General features: G+C 35.1%; 2 protein-coding genes across 3 annotated transcripts; one reads left to right on the top strand and one right to left on the bottom strand.

The window, feature by feature from the left end:
- Nucleotides 1-223: 223 nt before the first annotated feature.
- On the top strand, nt 224-8,667 carry LOC104096400 (ceramide kinase). 2 transcript variants are annotated; one of them, XM_070187298.1, is made up of 13 exons: nt 224-550; nt 1,841-2,002; nt 2,088-2,255; nt 2,365-2,457; nt 4,123-4,215; nt 5,114-5,318; nt 5,415-5,441; nt 5,581-5,665; nt 5,930-6,079; nt 6,904-7,005; nt 7,210-7,587; nt 8,099-8,165; nt 8,255-8,667. In XM_070187298.1, exons 1-13 carry the CDS (start codon nt 374-376, stop codon nt 8,390-8,392), a joined length of 1,845 nt encoding a protein of 614 aa, XP_070043399.1. In that variant the 5' UTR covers nt 224-373; the 3' UTR covers nt 8,393-8,667. The 2 variants fall into 2 exon arrangements, with proteins under 2 accessions (XP_070043399.1, XP_070043398.1); XM_070187297.1 differs by having other exon boundaries at nt 5,578-5,665.
- A 3,602-nt stretch (nt 8,668-12,269) lies between these two features.
- LOC104096399 (lipid phosphate phosphatase 2) lies at nt 12,270-17,391 on the bottom strand. Its single transcript, XM_009602758.4, has 8 exons — nt 17,258-17,391; nt 15,363-15,587; nt 15,156-15,243; nt 14,953-15,062; nt 14,768-14,861; nt 14,010-14,198; nt 13,847-13,906; nt 12,270-12,672 (listed from the first exon to the last, which is right to left on the bottom strand). Exons 2-8 carry the CDS (start codon nt 15,576-15,578, stop codon nt 12,458-12,460), a joined length of 972 nt encoding a protein of 323 aa, XP_009601053.1. The 5' UTR covers nt 15,579-15,587; nt 17,258-17,391; the 3' UTR covers nt 12,270-12,457.
- Nucleotides 17,392-18,015: the final 624 nt, after the last annotated feature.

Below are 18,015 nucleotides of genomic sequence, written 5' to 3'. Positions count from 1 at the left end.
ATTTTATGCGAGTTAAATCATGATAAATTCATTAACATAAATCATTTTTGTTCGTCCAAATTTGATTTAAGTCATACTGTTTTTAATCCCCAACTTCCACGTGGAAAAGGTCAAAAAGAAAAGAAATCATTAGCCTACCACGGATCACGCTGGAGAATGGGACCATGGCAGAAAAGTTATAAGGGGTATTATTAGACTTTGGAGATTTTAATTAAACATTAAATTCTTTTATACCCCCAAAAAAACAAAAACGAAAAGAAAAAAATCCCAAAAAGAAGAAAAACAAAAACAAAAAACTGGTTCAGCTTCTGGAAAATTTTGATCACCAAAATTGCCTTTTTCCAAATCAAGAAAATTGGGTGGATTCAATATTATGGAGAGAAACCCAAATGAAAATGATTTTCTTGAAAATAATTCACCAGAAAATGTACCGTTTAATTCTCAAGACTCAATTTTTAGCTCAAATCTATTCTTGGATGGTGATGGAGAAGTTATTTTAACTCAAACTTCTGATAAATTGCATTGGAAATCTGTTGAATCTGTACTTAATGTAAGTTTTTATTTTTGAATTTTGGGTTTTATTTTACCTTTTTTGTTGTTTTTATTTTTGCTATAAAGTTCCCATTTTTATTTTTTTATTGTGAGCTTGTTAAGCTTATGGTATTTTGCCCATTTTTCCATGTTTTGATTCTAAGTAAATAATTTAAAGTTACAGTCTTTTCTATGATCAGTTTTTCAGATTCTTGTTATTCTAAATAATCTGTTTAATATTGGTGAATTGGGTTGTCAATGAATGCACTTTTAAGGAAAATATGCCATTTTTATTGTTTGGTTGATATGAAACAGTTTGGAGGTTGGAGCTTTAAGAGCTCAAAGATTTGATTTTAATTATTTAATTTCACTTTTCATTCTTATTTTTGCTTTTGATATGTATTTAGCAATTAGGAAACTCACTTGTTCTGGTTGGCTTTTGCTAATCTATGACTGAAATACATGTTTTAGATAATCGACAACGTCGAGTCCGATTTGATGATTAAACATTGAAAAGTATTGTGCTAATAAATTGGAAGTAGGGGTGAGCTGGCCCGAAAGCTTCAGCTCCTATACAAGAAAAATGGTGGTATTAGACTAAAGTACTAAAAATTTAGTGTAAGCCCTATAAAGCTAACAAGGCTTAGAGAAAAGATAATTGGTGTATGACATTTGATACCAAAAAAAAATGTGCTTTCAAAAGTTCTCTTAGTTCAAGCGGTTTTATTGACTTGTTTATGCAATTTGTCATATTGGATTACCTAGTATACCAATTTCTTCTTCCTTAAGGTCCGTATAATTTGATTAACTGAAATACTAGAAATTTAAATTGATCCTCGTAATATATTTGTAATGTGTTCCGCTACCAAGTCTCTTGTGAATTCAGGTTGTCAATGGGTTACCGCTTACAAAAGATTTTTGCTTTATCATGTTATATAGTTTCTGGTAAGTTGAGGTTGCCAATATCTCAATCTCTTTAGTCCACATTGTCAATGACCGGTAAATTTACTAGGGAAATTACAGGAATGGGTACCTTATACTGTTTCGGATTAATCTAACATGGTAGCCTAGTTATGCTTTATGAATTTCAATCTCTAGAATTAACCATTAGCTAATGGTTAATTTTTTGGTTATCAAAATTAACCATTAGCTGTAACAATGTGTTTTTCTTTACCTTCATAAAGAGGAAAAAGAAAGTGTTTTTCTTTACTTTTCTTAATCTTAGTAGTCTTTACGTTCATTGATATGTTGATAGTAAAGATGTTCTACTGAACTTTGGTGATGGTGTTGATTGTTCAATGTATTGCAGGGTCAGGATCCATCATCTTGTTTCGGCATAGAACTTGTTTCTAAGAGTGAAACCACATTGTGTTTTAGTGATATATACTCCGCAGAGTTCATAAATTGCGGTTTGGTACACGAAGCTTCGTTCCTAAATGCTAGAGGACCTCTCTTGGGCCAATCATTTGAGGTTATAATTATTTAACAACGATTAAGGGTCTAATTAAGTATGTCTTCTTTGATCAAGAGGTAACAATATGTACATGTGGATACAGATGTACCGATTTACAATTCGCGGAGTCCAGAAATCAAAGTCGCAGCCTTCTGTTTTGGTTCCATCCCTTTACACCTTTGGCCATAAGGATTCACAAACATGTCAGATGTGGGTTAATCGGATTAATGATCATCTAAACATGGATGCGGAAAGGCCCAAGAACCTTATGGTATGTATAGTAAGTTTTCAATTTTTAACATGTCTGTTTGTTGCTCGACGGAAATTAACTTCGGATTGAAGTTTAAGTTTCTTCAGACTTTCTCCTTTGTGATTAGTAGGTTTTTGTTCACCCAAAGAGTGGGAAAGGACTCGGATATAAAGTTTGGGAAACGGTGGCTCCGACATTTTCTCAAGCGAAAGTGAAAACGAAGGTAAACTTTTTTGGAAGCTCAAGTCTTTAACTATTGATGGATGTTTTGACTGTGCATTTCATTCTAGATAGTCTATGGAATACAATGCACTGTTGCTTAACCCTAATGTATTTCATTCATCGTTTCCATTGTCAACTCTCAACCAAATAATGTTCTCAAGAAAAAGAGAAATTTTTGTAAAGTTTGATACTCTATGAGCATTAACCAATCATCACTAATTATTTTTCTTTTTCTTTTTTCAAAAGTACTATTTAGGCTTGTATTCACCTTTTCTTTCATCTTAACTGTAGAAAGAACTAGTGGAACAGAGAAAATAAAAAGCATGAATGATTGTAGGTTCTAGCATTTTTTTAAATTCTGTTTAGAATTTACTCAAGATAAAAATTTCAGCAAATGGTATAACTAGAAATGTTTCAAAATTTTGGCTTTTTTTTCAAATAAATCACCATCTTCAAAAGGCTACTTCCACGTATTTTCTTTGCTCATGCCGAAATGGTGGCCTCTTTGTCTTTTACTTTGGTTATGGCGAGATGGTGGCCTCTTTTGTTAAATGTCATTATCACTATCTTCAACAGCCTTATTAAGTTATGGTAATAGTACTTAATTTGTAATGAGTTTGATCTATCAGCTTTATATACTATTGACATCTTAAAGTATGGCTATTAAGCTGGAAACTTGCTGCGATATCTTTTTCCATTAAAACAGCACCAAGATGGTGCAGAATATTTACAGTGTGTAAAAACTTAGTTGTCCCTTGTAAATGTAGGGAACTGAGGAATTTCGGTGATGCATCCATGTCATATAATCTTGTATGTAACAATACGGAGCCAAAATGTACAAACATTTGTATTTGAGCCTATGTACATGTACAGAGATGCCCGCAAAACATCTTTGATTTCTCTCTAGGCGACGTACCGATAGCGAACCATAGGTTTCTCCCTGGCCAACTCGTCAGCAATTCCTTAACTATCCTAGGCATTACCCAGTAGGAACCAAAAATATTAAAAACAAAGTTCCAGATCTGACTTGCTATCTCGCTATTGCAGCAAAAGGTCATTAATATCTTCCACAGTAGCAGCACATAAAAATCTACTGCATAAAATGATGCCCCGTTTCCGTGCTGCAACGTATCAATATCCCTTACCTTTAGGAGAAGCATAATGTCTCTATATACTGACAACCTGAAACTCATTCAAGCTTTCGTCTCTTTAGCTGCAAAATTGTCAATCAGGTCAATTAAAATTCGTTGTTTCATTATGTTAGTTTGAGGATGATAATTCTTGGGACTTCAAAGATTATCGCTGTGATATGACTGTAAACAGTCAACTGGTCAGGACTTTTTGCTCAAAGCCCTTTGTGTGTTTCCTAAAAGGAAACCGATGAATGCTATCCAGCTTCATCTTGCTTCTTGAGTTTTACATGAGCTTGGCATAACCGGATAGTTTCATGAGTAGTGGCTGTTGATCGGACAAATTGTATACAAAGAAACAAAAATAGTTTCAGGGGATTTACTCTTCAATCTTGTGGTAATAGGATTTAATTTCCTAATTTTTCTATCTGATATCTGTAAACTGAACTTTTGATAATTCAGCTTCAAAGTGGATATTTGTAATGCTTACATTCCAGTTTGTACTCTTTTTTAATTCACTGTATTCTTATCATCAGGTGACTGTGACAGAAAGGGCAGGACAAGCTTTGGATATAATGTCCTCCATTACAAATAAAGAGCTCAGTGCATATGATGGCGTAGTAGCAGTTGTAAGTAGTGAGAGATAGCTGTGCTTTCCTTTAAAGCTTGTCTCTATTCTATTTTTTTTGTCGGGGGTGGGGGGGGGGGGGGAGGAATTTTCGATCATGATGTTCTCTTAATTTGGTGCCTAACTTGAGCGCTCTTTTGAAGTGTATAAATATCATTAACAAGATTCTTGAAAATTTGGAGCTTTTAGCTCTAATTTGTTATATGAGATGCATATAGGAAAGTGGAAATCAGTACACTGGTAAAATATATTTGTCTAATGCTTCAAATCTTTTTTCATATACATTTGATGAGTTTAAGAGAGAATTGAATGTTTCGGGTTTTCTCCTTGTTAATCAGCTGATAGTTTGTATGAAAAGTTTGTCTTGAGCTTATACGAAAAAATTGAAATAGTCCATAGGACAGCTGCCTAATGATCAACAAATGAAAGAACCTTTTTCTTGAGAAAATGAAAGAACCTTTTTCTTGAGAAAATAACCTGAAACGTTGTCATCTTAGCTGACAGGTACCCTAAATTGATTTATTAGAAGGTTCTATGGTCTAATGCACTTTATCTATGCAATAGGCAGATGCATTGCAAGATTATCGTTGTATTTCGGAACAAAATTCCAGCAAGGTTTTTGGGTTTTGTTTTGTTTAGAGAATTCGTGTAGTATCAAATTTCATGTTCAGTAGACTCCATGAAAATGCAATTGTATTTTTTCCCCCCATTTTAGTCAGTTCATTTTGATGCATTTGTTCTTTCTTCTACCAATGTGGTGGAGTTGCAAGGGATTTCACTGCCTTTTATTAGTTCTTGCGTTTCTTTACATGGTGATTGGAAATCTTGAGTTGTTCCCTTATAACAATAAAGGGGGAGGGTGAAGGTAAAGATGCTAAGGGTGTACTTATGCATTTCAGGGCGGTGATGGATTTTTCAATGAAATACTGAACGGTCTTCTCTTGTCGAGGCACAAATCTTCATATCCACCACGCCCTACTGAACTTAACCATCCCGTTGAGGAAAATGGCAACAGGCCTGTTCTTGATGCCAATGGGGATATCAGGGACCCATCCGATAGCTGTGAAGATGAATCCCCTCTTCTAAAGCAATCAGCAAACCTCAGTATGTAAACACGTAAAATTCTCTCCATAACTTTGTTTTCTTTGCATGATAAATATTTGTGAAGTATGCTTATGAACAGTGTATCCGGAATTACAGGAACCGGAGAAGATTCCTGCCAAACAGGTTAGTTAAATTTAAGTTTTTCCTTCGTTTCTTCTTCCTTTCCTTTGAAACCAACCTAAATGCAGTAGCTCTTTCCTCTTGTGAGGAGCTCTTTTTATCGATACAACATCCTTGATTTACCCTTTTGCCATCTCAGCAGCAGAAGATCTTGAGTTTTCTTTCCCAAATGAAAAATTCAGATTTGGAATTATTCCAGCAGGATCAACAGATGCCATTGTAATTTGGTAAGGTCCTATACCAATCCTTCTCATTTAGTATAGTTGAATGGTAACTTTGTGTTTAGAGGCATCCTGTGAAAGTTGTCCTTGTGTGTAACTGATATGAGTGAGCTAACAACAAATAGCCTTTCTAAGTGTAACTTTGATATTGTATCGCTTCTTTACCAGCTATGGATGTTGTCGACCTCGTAGATATTTATTAACTTAATATGCATGTGTATTTTGTTTTTAAAATACTAGAGTTATGCAGTTGACATTCATTTTTTGCAGTACTACAGGGGCGAGGGATGCTATAACTTCTGCATTGCAGATTGTCCTTGGTAAAGCGGTGTGCCTTGATGTAGCTCAAGTTGTAAGATGGAAAAAAACTTGTACATCTAAAGATGAACCCTGTGTACGTTATGCAGCTTCTTTCGCTGGGTAATTTTCATCTATCATTGGTATACTCGTATGTTGTTTCAAAAATGTCTTCATTTAAGCTGATACTTACAGTTAGTGGGTGGTGCACTCTTCCGCCTTTCTTTCTGGTTTATTTTGAATCCACCTATATCCAGGGGTGGCAGCCTGCTTTGTTTTAACTTATTGGTAAATATGTTGCATTTAGTTGAAAAGTGAGCAATACATTATTAAATTTGCAGGCTTTATCCTACTGAATCCTTCTTTTCTTTGGTTTGCTATGCCTGTGATAATCTATGGTTTTACGTTACGGGTTCGAACCCTGCCGCAGACAAAAATCGGATATTTAAGTGGAGAAGGGTAGAGGGGTGGACCCATTATCCACCGAGTTTCGAACCTTGCGCCACTGGCCCTCGAGGATATCTCGGTTATAAAAAATATGATAATCTATGGGTTTTCTTTATTAACCAGCTCAATGTTTTCACTATGTGGGACATATTCTGTTTAGTCGTTCACTTGTGAACTTGGTATTTTAAGTGGTTACAATTGCACTGAACCATTGCTCAAAGTATTCAATGCAATCTATGGTCCCCTATTGACTGGATGTTACAATAAGCTCATGAGCTTTTTAAACTTTTGAGTTGGTCAATGACTTTGCTCTTATAATCTACTCAGGAAATCATATTATTTGCCACATCTGGTTTCTTTTTCACCGGGTTTCAGTCCCCTTTTACTATAAACTGTATTAGCCGTCGGCCTAAGCAGTCCATGCAGCGATAACACATGCTTCTTTGTGAACTTAAGATTAAATTCCTCTTCTCCTTCATAATCATTTGCTCACCTATCAGGTATGGGTTTTATGGAGATGTAATCACTGAGAGCGAGAAGTACAGGTGGATGGGTCCTAAGCGGTATGATTATGCGGGAACAAAGGTGTTTCTTCGTCACAGGTATGTTTTGTGGACAATTGTTTTTGGTGTAAGATAGAATTTGACTGTACCGACTTGAACTCGGATCCATGTCTTATGCTGCGTCTTAGGAATGGCAATGATCTCACATGCTACTATACTTCCTCTAAGCTTAATTCTCTAGAGCACTCAACTTCATATACTTCTTAATGCTGTAGTATATGTTATAACTTCATATTTTTTTAGATCGTATGAAGCAGAAGTTGCATACGTGGAAGTTGAATCGGAAAAGAAAAACATAGGTCTTGAGAAAGGGTCGTCGGGCAGCTGGACGAAGGGATTGTGGCCCCTACTCAAAAAGTCTGAAAGAGTAGCTTGTCGTGCAAACTGTGGTATTTGCAAAACAAAAGCAGACCACACGTCGGCTAAATGTCCAAGCTTGGAGCCCTATTCGAAAGATTCAAGATGGTTAAAGTCCAGAGGGCGTTTTCTTAGTGTTGGAGCGGCAGTAATCTCTTGCAGAAATGAAAAAGCGCCCGATGGTCTGGTGGCTGATGCACACCTTTCAGATGGTTTTCTACATCTTATATTAATTAAGGACTGCCCTCATGCATTTTATTTGTGGTAAAAATCTCTCTTTCTTTCTCCTTCACTACATGGACCTAGTTGTTTAACAACTAAACTCATTACTACATCTCAATCAGAGGCGTAGTCAGGATTTGAAGTTTATGGGTTCTCAATTTACCACGGAACTCATGGCTCGTCTTAGTTGTTGGATTCACAATTAAATATTTAATGAATTTCATAGTACAAATACAATGTTTAAGCAAAAGTGATTGGGTTCGGCCGAATCTACACCTAATAGGCTTAGCTCCGCCTCCGTGCTCAATAACTATTGATTCTAATGACTTGAAAATGGAGAAAGAGACCAAGTTGGTTCAACTTTGAATTGGTCCATATTCTTTGCATGAGCATTATCCATCTCTATCCTCACAAGGTAGGGGTAACGTCTGCGTACACACTACCCTCCCCAGACCCCACAGTGTGGGATATTACTGGGTATGTTGTTGTTGTTGAGCATTATCCATCTCCGCCCTGCTGACTTTTTCGCACGTAATTTGTCTATTTTATGCAGTCACCTTCTCCAGCTAGCAAAGAAGGATGGGAACCCGCTAGATTATGAATTCGTGGAGCATCACAAAGTAAGAATTTCTGAAAAACTCTTGTTCTCCTCTTTATCTTTTTCTATGAAGCTATTTTATCATGACATTTTCTGCATTCTCCTAAGCAGACTCCGGCATTTACATTCACTTCTTTCGGCAAGGAGAGCATATGGAACGTTGATGGCGAGCTCTTTCAAGCTCATCAACTTTCAGCTCAAGTATTTCGTGGACTTATTAACTTATTTGCTGCTGGTCCCGAAGCCTAAAGTTGTTGAATCTCTTCAAATATTTGTCATTACTTGTTCGAAAGCTATTTAGTATTTCATCAATTGATTTATGACTAATCAAAAAGTAGATGGGAAATGTTGTATATGAGAAAATAAGTGCACCTTATAAATATAAAGTTTTGTCTTAAAGAGCAGGCAAATATATTCCACGGTATTTCATGTGGTTGCTCTTTGAGTAAGTTTATAAGGGAGTTTAGTGATCCATGATTTATGTTTATCTTTCATTGGTTTCGAAAAGTTTGTCAATTAATTTAGATTCTTTCTTTTCTCTTCATTTTTCTGATTGAGATATACATATGTTAGGGAAAAGGGTTATACTTGCCGGATACTATCTGAAATTGAGCAACTTTGCAATCCGTGACTTATTGGAGTTTCAACTTAAAAGGGTAATTTTAAACTATAGTTAAAGTTGAGAGGTCAGCCGATCCCGACTTGTTTGAGACTGAAGTATAGTAGTAGTTAGTTAAAATTGAGAGGTAAATTTGGATTTTCGTTGAAGCATTTGGACACGCGGAGTTTATCATTTAAGATGGTATTTTATTAATTGTAAGGACAAATACAAGACAATTTGTAAAAAGCAGGGGTACAACAATGGTGAAATTAATATAAGGAATTGTCCCCCAAAAAAGAACTGAAAATGAAACCTTTTTATCGCTTCTTACCAATTAATCCATGAAAATATTATTAAAATAAAAATAACATTGAGGAGATCACACATACCTTACTAATGAAATAGAAAAAATAAAAAAAAATTGAGGATGTCAAATTAAGAGATGTGCTAATTCACGAGAAGACACTATATTTTTATAAATTTTCAAAACCATTCTGCAATCAACCACATCATTAGTTGAAGAAGCCACCATTGGAATTGTTTTTCCACTTGTAACTTTTTTTCCTCCAACTTTCTTACTTCCTTCTAAACCTATCATTGTATTAACATAACCATTGTGAAAACTTGTAACCAACTTCAGGGGTGAAATTAGCTTCCAATGAAACTTAATGGGTGCTTGTTTCATTTTCAAAACAACTGTCTTTTTCTTGTTTCCAAGCTTAATAACTCTCATCTTCCTCTTATTGTTATCCCTTTTTGTATCTTCTAGTCTTTGGTATTTTTGCCCCCTCCAAAATTTCTTTAGGTTATCCAAATATGAAAACCCAAGAATTCCCATTAATGAGATTTTGTTTACCGCGACAGATCAAACAAGAACTTGACGAGCGAAATTAGCTGACAAAAAAAAAGAGTTTTTTTGGTTACTCTAAGGTTTGGGTGATGAAGATTTGATGATGAGTTAAGTGGAACTATAGGGTACAAATTAGAAGTTTAAAGAATTGTGTGAATTTTTAAGGTGTGAGAAGGGACAATATATATAGATGAATGGAAGTGGAATATATGGTTAGAGTTAATTATAGGACCGATAACAATGATTAATTTGATTATGTAAGAGTAAGTTACAAACATTAACTACATGACACGATACATTTTGTGCATGTATTGTTTTCAGCATAGTAAAATTTGTTTATGAAATTTCACCATAATAATAGAATTAAACTTGGCTATAGCGATGGAGCCAAGTCGAAAGGTTCGTATTAATTGCTAATTATATTGCTTATTAATTCATATTCACCTTTTCAAACACGTAAAAGAGAATGTGGGATCAAGATATATATTGAGTTGAGAGTCATTTGAGTACAAAAGTTGTTTGTTGGTCAATTTAATAAGTCGATAGTGTCTGTTTGGCCAGCAAAGAAATTATAAATTATTAGGTTTGTGTCACTATTATAGCGAGAATGTTAAAAGAAAATCAGAATTAGAATTCGGTAGCTACTTGGAGTAAGATTCAGGATTTGAATTTTAAATTCTACTACAATTCAATTATTTATATTTATTTAGTTAACTTTAAATATGTTGAATGATTCGAGCCAAAGCTATTGTTGCTTGTATCTAGTCCTTTTCGTCCCTACAAAACAAATAAAATTGAAAAGAAAAGTCAATTTTAATTGCATGAAGATTATATGTGAGATTTCCTTCAAAGCAACCAGGTCATAGGAGACTAGATTTTATCCTTTTCAGATATCCGGCAGTTTGTTGTCTCATTGTTCCAGCTATTGAAAAATTATTTTTTTAATATCCATTTGATTTAAAATTTTAAGATATTTATCTAGAATTTAAAAAACAAATGAGAGAAAAAGAGGAGAGAGATAAAAGAATATGGTCAAAAAAGTATCAAGTTCCTTTCCATCAAAAATTGAAGAAACGGAGTAAATAGTATTCATTTTTTTTTATTAACTATGGTGTTCGGGACTAATTTTACGGGATACCTGTAACTCGCATGACCACATGTCGTGTAACTCTATCCACAATGGTGGCATCTTTTATTAAGATTTTTTAATGACAAAAGAGGCAAGGCTTATGAACAATATAACATTCTCATACACCAGTGCTAACTGAAATTCCTGTCTATTCTTTGGTCATAAATCCACACCCAGAACAAATTCTTAAAATTCTTCTACCCGCGTCTTCAGCAAAATATTAAAACTCTTTTACCTACATCTCTTCCTTCTTTCCTCTACCTTTTTTTTCCTTGGCGCTTCATCCGGCACGCACGCGAGCGCGCGCACCGAGATAGGAGGGAGCTGCGCGGATGGAGGACGAAGCACCCTGGCCGCATCGCTCCCCAGTGTTTAAACAAGTTCGCGGGTCGTTTTGCTTTGCAGGTTTCGACAATGATCCTTCCGCAAATTCATCTACGGAAACCTTGTTACGTAGGACAACTTAATTAACCAATCCTTTCGAACTTATCTAGGTAGTTTAAACGATAGGAAGTTCAAGAAAAAAACTTTTGAAATTTGTAACTTTTTTTTTTTTTTTGGTTTCCCACCCGTGTCCAGTACCCGTATTGGAGTCCGACTATATACGAAGTTGCGATGCATAGGGCCCATTTAAGGGCAAAGCGCTCCCTAACAAGATTTTTCCATACCCATGACTCAAACCCAACACCTCTAGTTAAGGGTGGAGGAATGTTATCCATCCCACCACAACTCATGTTGGTAAAATTTTTAATCTTAACCTTGCCATAACGTCTCTGTAGCTATAAAAATGTGTAACTAAGAATAAAATAAGATATTTAATATTTAATTATTATTGAATAATAAATATCATTCTTTCTTAAACAAACTATAGGAGACTATCATATTGGTCGCATGTTTGGAAGTTTTGCCACCAGGAAGATGACAAATTGATACCGAAACTTATGTAACCATTTTCGATAATATGAAGATAAGACAAGGTTGTCTGCTATTAAGCGAATTGAACAGGTCTAATACAATCATTACCACTTGCTGCCAAGGGTTGCCATCTCTTCTGCTTAATATATAAAGATTGAAACGACTTTAAAGAAATCATATACAATAGCACATACACTTCATACATCAGAAATGTTGGGTTAAGCCAACTCAAAAGCACTATTAACATGGTGTGATATTGTTTGCTTTCGGCCAAGCTCGCACAACTTTTTCCGTTATGTCTCACACCATTAAGAGTATCACTACATGTTATAAGTAGCTTCTCCTTATTGTCAAGTTCCAATATGGAACTTTGTTCGTACACCCAACAAGAAAACTCCATGCTTACAATAAAAGGTTAACTCATGAAGTGTCAACGAAAAGACCTCAGCCTTATCTCTTAAACAAATGCTTATAACCATAATCTTGGCCATAAGGCCGTCTTAGTAGTCTATTCACCCAAAGTTTATTGTGATGCCATGTCCATACATCACATTTATCTTGTCTGTTAATGAAAGAAATCATGGAAATTACCTAATCTTGAGAACTAGTCAGTAACTAGTTACCACATCCGTTCGTGAAGTCAAATACTCAATTTAAGAAACAAATGTATAACTACAAGGGCAGAAGTTCACAGAAGTGGAAAAACAAGCAACTCCTCAAAGAATCTACCTGTTTGATGAGAAGCAAACACATCCTACGAAACTAACAGAGTGAGGCATACCTATTCTGATCTATACAGTTAATGCATGAAACATGAAGTCAATGCCTCCATCTGCCATTTTCAACGTCATCATCAAAGATTGGTCCGGTCTCACGTGCACCGAGTCCTGATACGGCAATGCCATGTTGAGGTTGAGCATACACACTGTCAACTTCGGGTTGCCTTATAGTAAGACAACCTGGATTATTTGCCGTAGACTGTGTACCACTGCGCTGTTCTGCCAGCCTCTGTAAATGCACATGGGGCATCCTACCTGGAGGGAAGAGGCAATGTATCAAAATGTCCATAAGGAGTTCAACTAAATATGGAATATTATGTCAACTTCTTCTTCCAAGTCTTCAGATCAATAAACTTACTCCAGTAATAATGAAAATACGAATTGTTTCACTCATAGGAAGATAACAGCAAAACGAACAAGCAGGACTTTTTATAGAAAATGCAAGGGACATGCTACTTTAAGAATAGAAGGACAATAAAGCTCGGAAACTATCGCGGTTTGCATAAACCACGCATGAATAATCAGCAATAAGCTATGGAATATTGGTCCCTTAATTTTTCATTTACATTTTTTTGTCCTTCAGCTGGACAAAAGCTGCATCTAATAAAATTCGGAAAGCAAAAAAATAATTTCTCTCTTCCTGCTAGTTTGTGTCCACAGCCTAACATTTCTGCTAGTTAGAAATTTCTATTAGATACCCTTTAATGAGTCCATGTCTTCTTATGGAGATAAATAGACAAACATGCAAACCACTCTTGACTTCAGTAACATTACATATTTCTACATCATAAATTGTAGTTTAAAATTATGCAGGTCAAATGGCTAAACGCCTCATAACTTCTAATTTACATGCGAATTGTGGATGGACCAACCACTCTCTAATAGCAGATGAAAAGGACAGCACCCGTGCAGCCCCACCCTTGAGGATGGAGAGGTGTTCTAATAGGAGAAAGTATGCTTAGAGTTCTGCAGTAATAGAATTTGAAGTTATCTGATATCCTCCAGACAGCTTCCATTACGTATTATGAGCTTTTGCAAGAGTGAGAATTTAACAGAGGAACTCATTTGCATATCTTTCGTACATTTTGGGCAAAATACAAAATTGGCCGGCTGGCCGATACTAATTGCATTTGCTAGCCAAAAAGTGTACAAAATATGTATATAATACACATACATAAAATAATATACACTTAGTCGGCTATTATTTTGAGGAGCGGCTAAAAATATACATTTCTCTACTATTTTTTTGCTAACAAATACAAACTCATTCTACACATGTGGCAGTCGAATTGATTTACAGTTTACTTCACAAAAAATCTATAATGCCTACCGTTAAGGATTTTAACTAGTAAACTGGCTATTTCTTTGTTTTTGCTGATTCAAAGTAGGATTACTGTGAAAAGAGATAATGACGATAGTGAGTAAGTACCATCTATATCATATGGTGGGGGAAAGAATTGTAAGTAACAGATTGAAGCCACAGTCAATCCTGCACAAATGGCACAAAGAAAATAAACAATAAGTATCCCTAACCAAGGCAATAAGAAACAAGAAAACTAGAAAATGTACATGTTCATCAATATTCTACAAACCTAGGAGACCTCCAGCAAATACATCCTGCCAATGGTGCCAGTAATCATCAACCCGGGAAACTGCAACTAATGCCGCAGCCAGTAAGGGCAGGAAAACAAGGCAGATCTTAGCAACATGGCCTCTTTGATCAAATGCCTTGATTTTCCCAGACAGGTACCAAGCGAGGAAGCCAAGACCAGCAAACGACCCTATCACATGATACCAACAGATAGCAACAAGCTTCAGTTTTCTCTAAGAACTCAAAAATTACTCAAAGCAAGCCAAGATCTTTGATAAAACAGCCAACAACCTTATAACCACATAGAGAACCATAAGAGTTCATATTGTCATATCCGAGTGAAAATTGAAGCATAAGCCACAGTCACCTATGCACTTGCAGGAATTCCGAGTAATGAGTTAGATTTTTACTTAAGTAGATTATCCCAGCATAAGCCATCGTCACCTATGAAGTTGCTATTTAATGTGACTTAACTATTTGAGGTGAACTACTAAAAAGTAATAGGTCAAACATATGGGAAAAATAGGATCGGTAGTAATAAAAATTGTATTATTTGGCGTAACAAATCATTACACAAACTGAGAAAGATAAAAGTATCAATGAAAAGGGAAAAAAACAGTTCATATAACTGAGAAAGTTTCATTGGAAAAAAGGACAAACTGAGGGTATATGCTCATTTTGTTTAAAGGGTCAAGTAAAGGAGATAATCACAATTCTCTGATGCCAACAATGCAATTGACAGGGAATAGTTATACTCACAAGAACTATGTCCGCTTGGGAAACTTTTATGTCCTTCTTTGATAACATTTTTCAAGCCAGTACATTTGACATTGCTTGTGATTGTATCAAACACCTAAACACAGAAAATTATAATTGATAGTTGCAAATGCTGTTATATCGGTTACTGCTACAGAAGGGAGATTCCAAGTAATGAATAAACACACCCCTTTTCCATCAGGGAAACACCGCCAAAAGAAGTCTGGACGGGGTCGACCAACGGCATCTTTGATTGCATCAGTAAGAACTGAGGTGATTAGTACAGAATACAGCAATCCTGAACAGAGGTACACAAAGTAATCAGTCTGATCTGGTTGTATATACTTGCCACCAGGCAAAAGCTGATAGTCACATAAGGGACAAAGAATACCTAATATAGCTTGATGCACATCGTAGACATCCTTTCTGATGAAGTAAAAGACAAGTATGACCAGTAACGGTAAGATTATGGCAATAATCTGTTGAAAGACATATGGATCATAAAATGTCCACTAAAGAGGTTTAAATAAGAAAACACATACTACTTTTATAACTATGTATTGTCCCAAACACAATTTGTCTTGAGGGTTGCACTTACCGGAACAGCCCAAAAGGGAATGGTATTGTCTTTCAAAGGGTATCTTAAATCTGTCATCATGTCAGATCCAACAAAACGGTGAAACGGTTCTATCACATTTAAAACTATATCGATCACCACAAGTAGAAAAAGAATAAGCCAGTCGTGCATGTGAAACCTTGCTATTTCCACTCCCTGGTTTCTGAATGTATGGGCGCCCAACTGAATCTCCGGCATTTTTACCAACTAACACAACCAAAATATCGGTCAATAAAACTTGTACGAGATTGATATATAAGTAGCAAAAACAGAGATAGCCTCTGGTACCATATATGTAGAGAGACAGGAGATTAATCATGTTCTCGTTATAGTCAACGAGACTCAATATTTTCTCTACCGCACTTAGATACAGAAGAAAAGGGGCATTTTTGAAAAAGCAAAATATATGACATGGCTACAACAACAACAACAACAACGACCCAGTATAGTCCCACAAGTGGGGTCTGGGGAGGGTAGTGTGTACGCAGACCTTACCTCTACCCATGTTTCTGAAAAACCCTCTGCTCAAGAAGACGAAAAGACGACATGGCTACAACACAATTGCTAAAAGAACAGATAACATCTAAAGTGTTTTAAATTTTGATAGCGATCACATACAAATACAAAAAGCAACAACAACAGCTAAGCCTCAATCCAAAGCTTGTTGGGCTCCACCATATAGATCCTTACAATCCATTTCCCTCCATTTAGTCACATATCATACCAATAATCAATAACCTAAGTTCCAACCATAGAAGCACATACAAAAGCAAACAGAATATAAAGCTGAAAGAGTAAACCTTCATCGGAATTAATCTAAAAGAAGCTAAGACGTCGCATAAGGTAAAAATAACAATAAAGCTGCATACGAACCTAAAAAAGAAACGATTCCCCTAAGAGTTCAGAATTACTTATTAAATCAGTCGCATCGATTTGCACACTGATGCATTTAAATTCCTATTTTTCCCATGCGATTGAACATATCAAATATGAATAACACGACAAATTATTCTCACAATGTAGTTCAAATTCTTCAACTAAAAGAGTAAACTACAGTAAGCACTCCAAGATTAAGCAAATTTATCATTTGATGATAGAACTTGCTGTCAGTTGTTTAACTTAGTTCTCCTCCCTATTGTTTTCAGTTTTACTTACTAGTCAGCACCTCATCCTCTAAATTACCAACAACCTACTCCTGCAATTTAAACTCTATTCCCTATAAACCAGTTCGAACTTCGAACAATGTTTACAGAAAATAAAGTAAATGAATTAATCGTTCACTTAATTATTCAATCAATCAACTAATCCTCTTAGGTTTTGAAAGTATTTTTATCCATAAGAATCGCACAATAGAATGTCTTCACAAATTTCTCTCTAATTTCATCCCTTAGTACTTCAATTTTGACTTTACATTCTCATTTACAGATTTTCCTAACAATAACACTTACGTAGATTAATTTCCTCAAGCTTACAACCTTAGCATTATCCGAACCAAATAATTATTCAATCAATCAATTAACTAATCCTTCTAGCTTCTGAACCTGCTTTTTATCCCCACACAAAAAAAAATCGCGTAATAAAACGTGTTCACAAACTACTCTTTAATTGCATCCCTTAGTACTTCAATTTTAACTTCAAATTCTCATTTTCCTAACAATAATGCTTACGTACACTTAAATTTCCACAAGCTAACCCAAATTTCCACTAATTACAACTAAAATAAAACACAAAAAGCAGCAAACATGCAAGTTACTTTTCCTCCCTACGCCATAGTTAGCCAAACAAAACTACTAAAGGAGTTAAACTAAAGCATTAAAAATACGAGAACGAAAAAGTACATTATTATTATCAAAATAAAAAATGGAAGAATTTTTCACCTGGAAGATGTTCGAGAAAATGCGTATGAGAGCGAAATATTTGGGAGAGGTTTTTGGAAATTCAAATAATTGGAGAGATAAAGTGAAGAGAAGCGTGAAACTGTGGAGAGGAAAGGGAGCAAAGCAAGCAGTCTTCCTTTAGTCAAAAGTAGAGTGAGGATATAAAAAGCGGATGGAATTTGAATTAGATTTGTTTAAAAAAACGTGAATGCGTTAAGCAAGAAAGAGCCAAAAGAGCTAAAAATTAAATAAATTTGCATTTATTCTGCCGTAAAGAAAGGTACACTGGGATAAAAAGCGGATGGAATTTAAATTTAAATTTGATAAAATATGAAAGCGTTAAGCAAGAAAGAGCCACAATGATTAATAATTAAATAAATTTTGTATTTATCCTCCTCCCCCGTAAACGCTCTGACCTGTGACTTGTGAGGATATAAAGTGAATTTAGATTTGATAAAATATGAAAGCGTTAAGCAAGAGAAAGCCAAAGGGGCTAATAATTAAATACATTTTACATTTACACTAAAAAAGGTACACTGGGATATTTTCCTTTTAAAAAATTGAGATACTTTTGTCGAATAGATTTTTTTAATTCCTTGTTTAATCAAATTTCAATCTCTAATTTACAAGCTCATCAATTAAAAGAAGGAAATTTTACCTAATATAGCAAAGCTTTACATCTTATTTATTATAAATAAATATCCTTTTAAAATATTATTTTCTATAGCTACCTTTTATATTTTATAGCAAAATATGTA

Source organism: Nicotiana tomentosiformis, chromosome 10 (genome assembly GCF_000390325.3).
Source record: "Nicotiana tomentosiformis chromosome 10, ASM39032v3, whole genome shotgun sequence".
Classification (NCBI taxonomy): domain Eukaryota; kingdom Viridiplantae; phylum Streptophyta; class Magnoliopsida; order Solanales; family Solanaceae; genus Nicotiana; species Nicotiana tomentosiformis.
The sequence above is the reverse complement of the archived record's forward strand: the minus strand, read 5'-3'. Positions and strand labels throughout refer to the sequence as shown.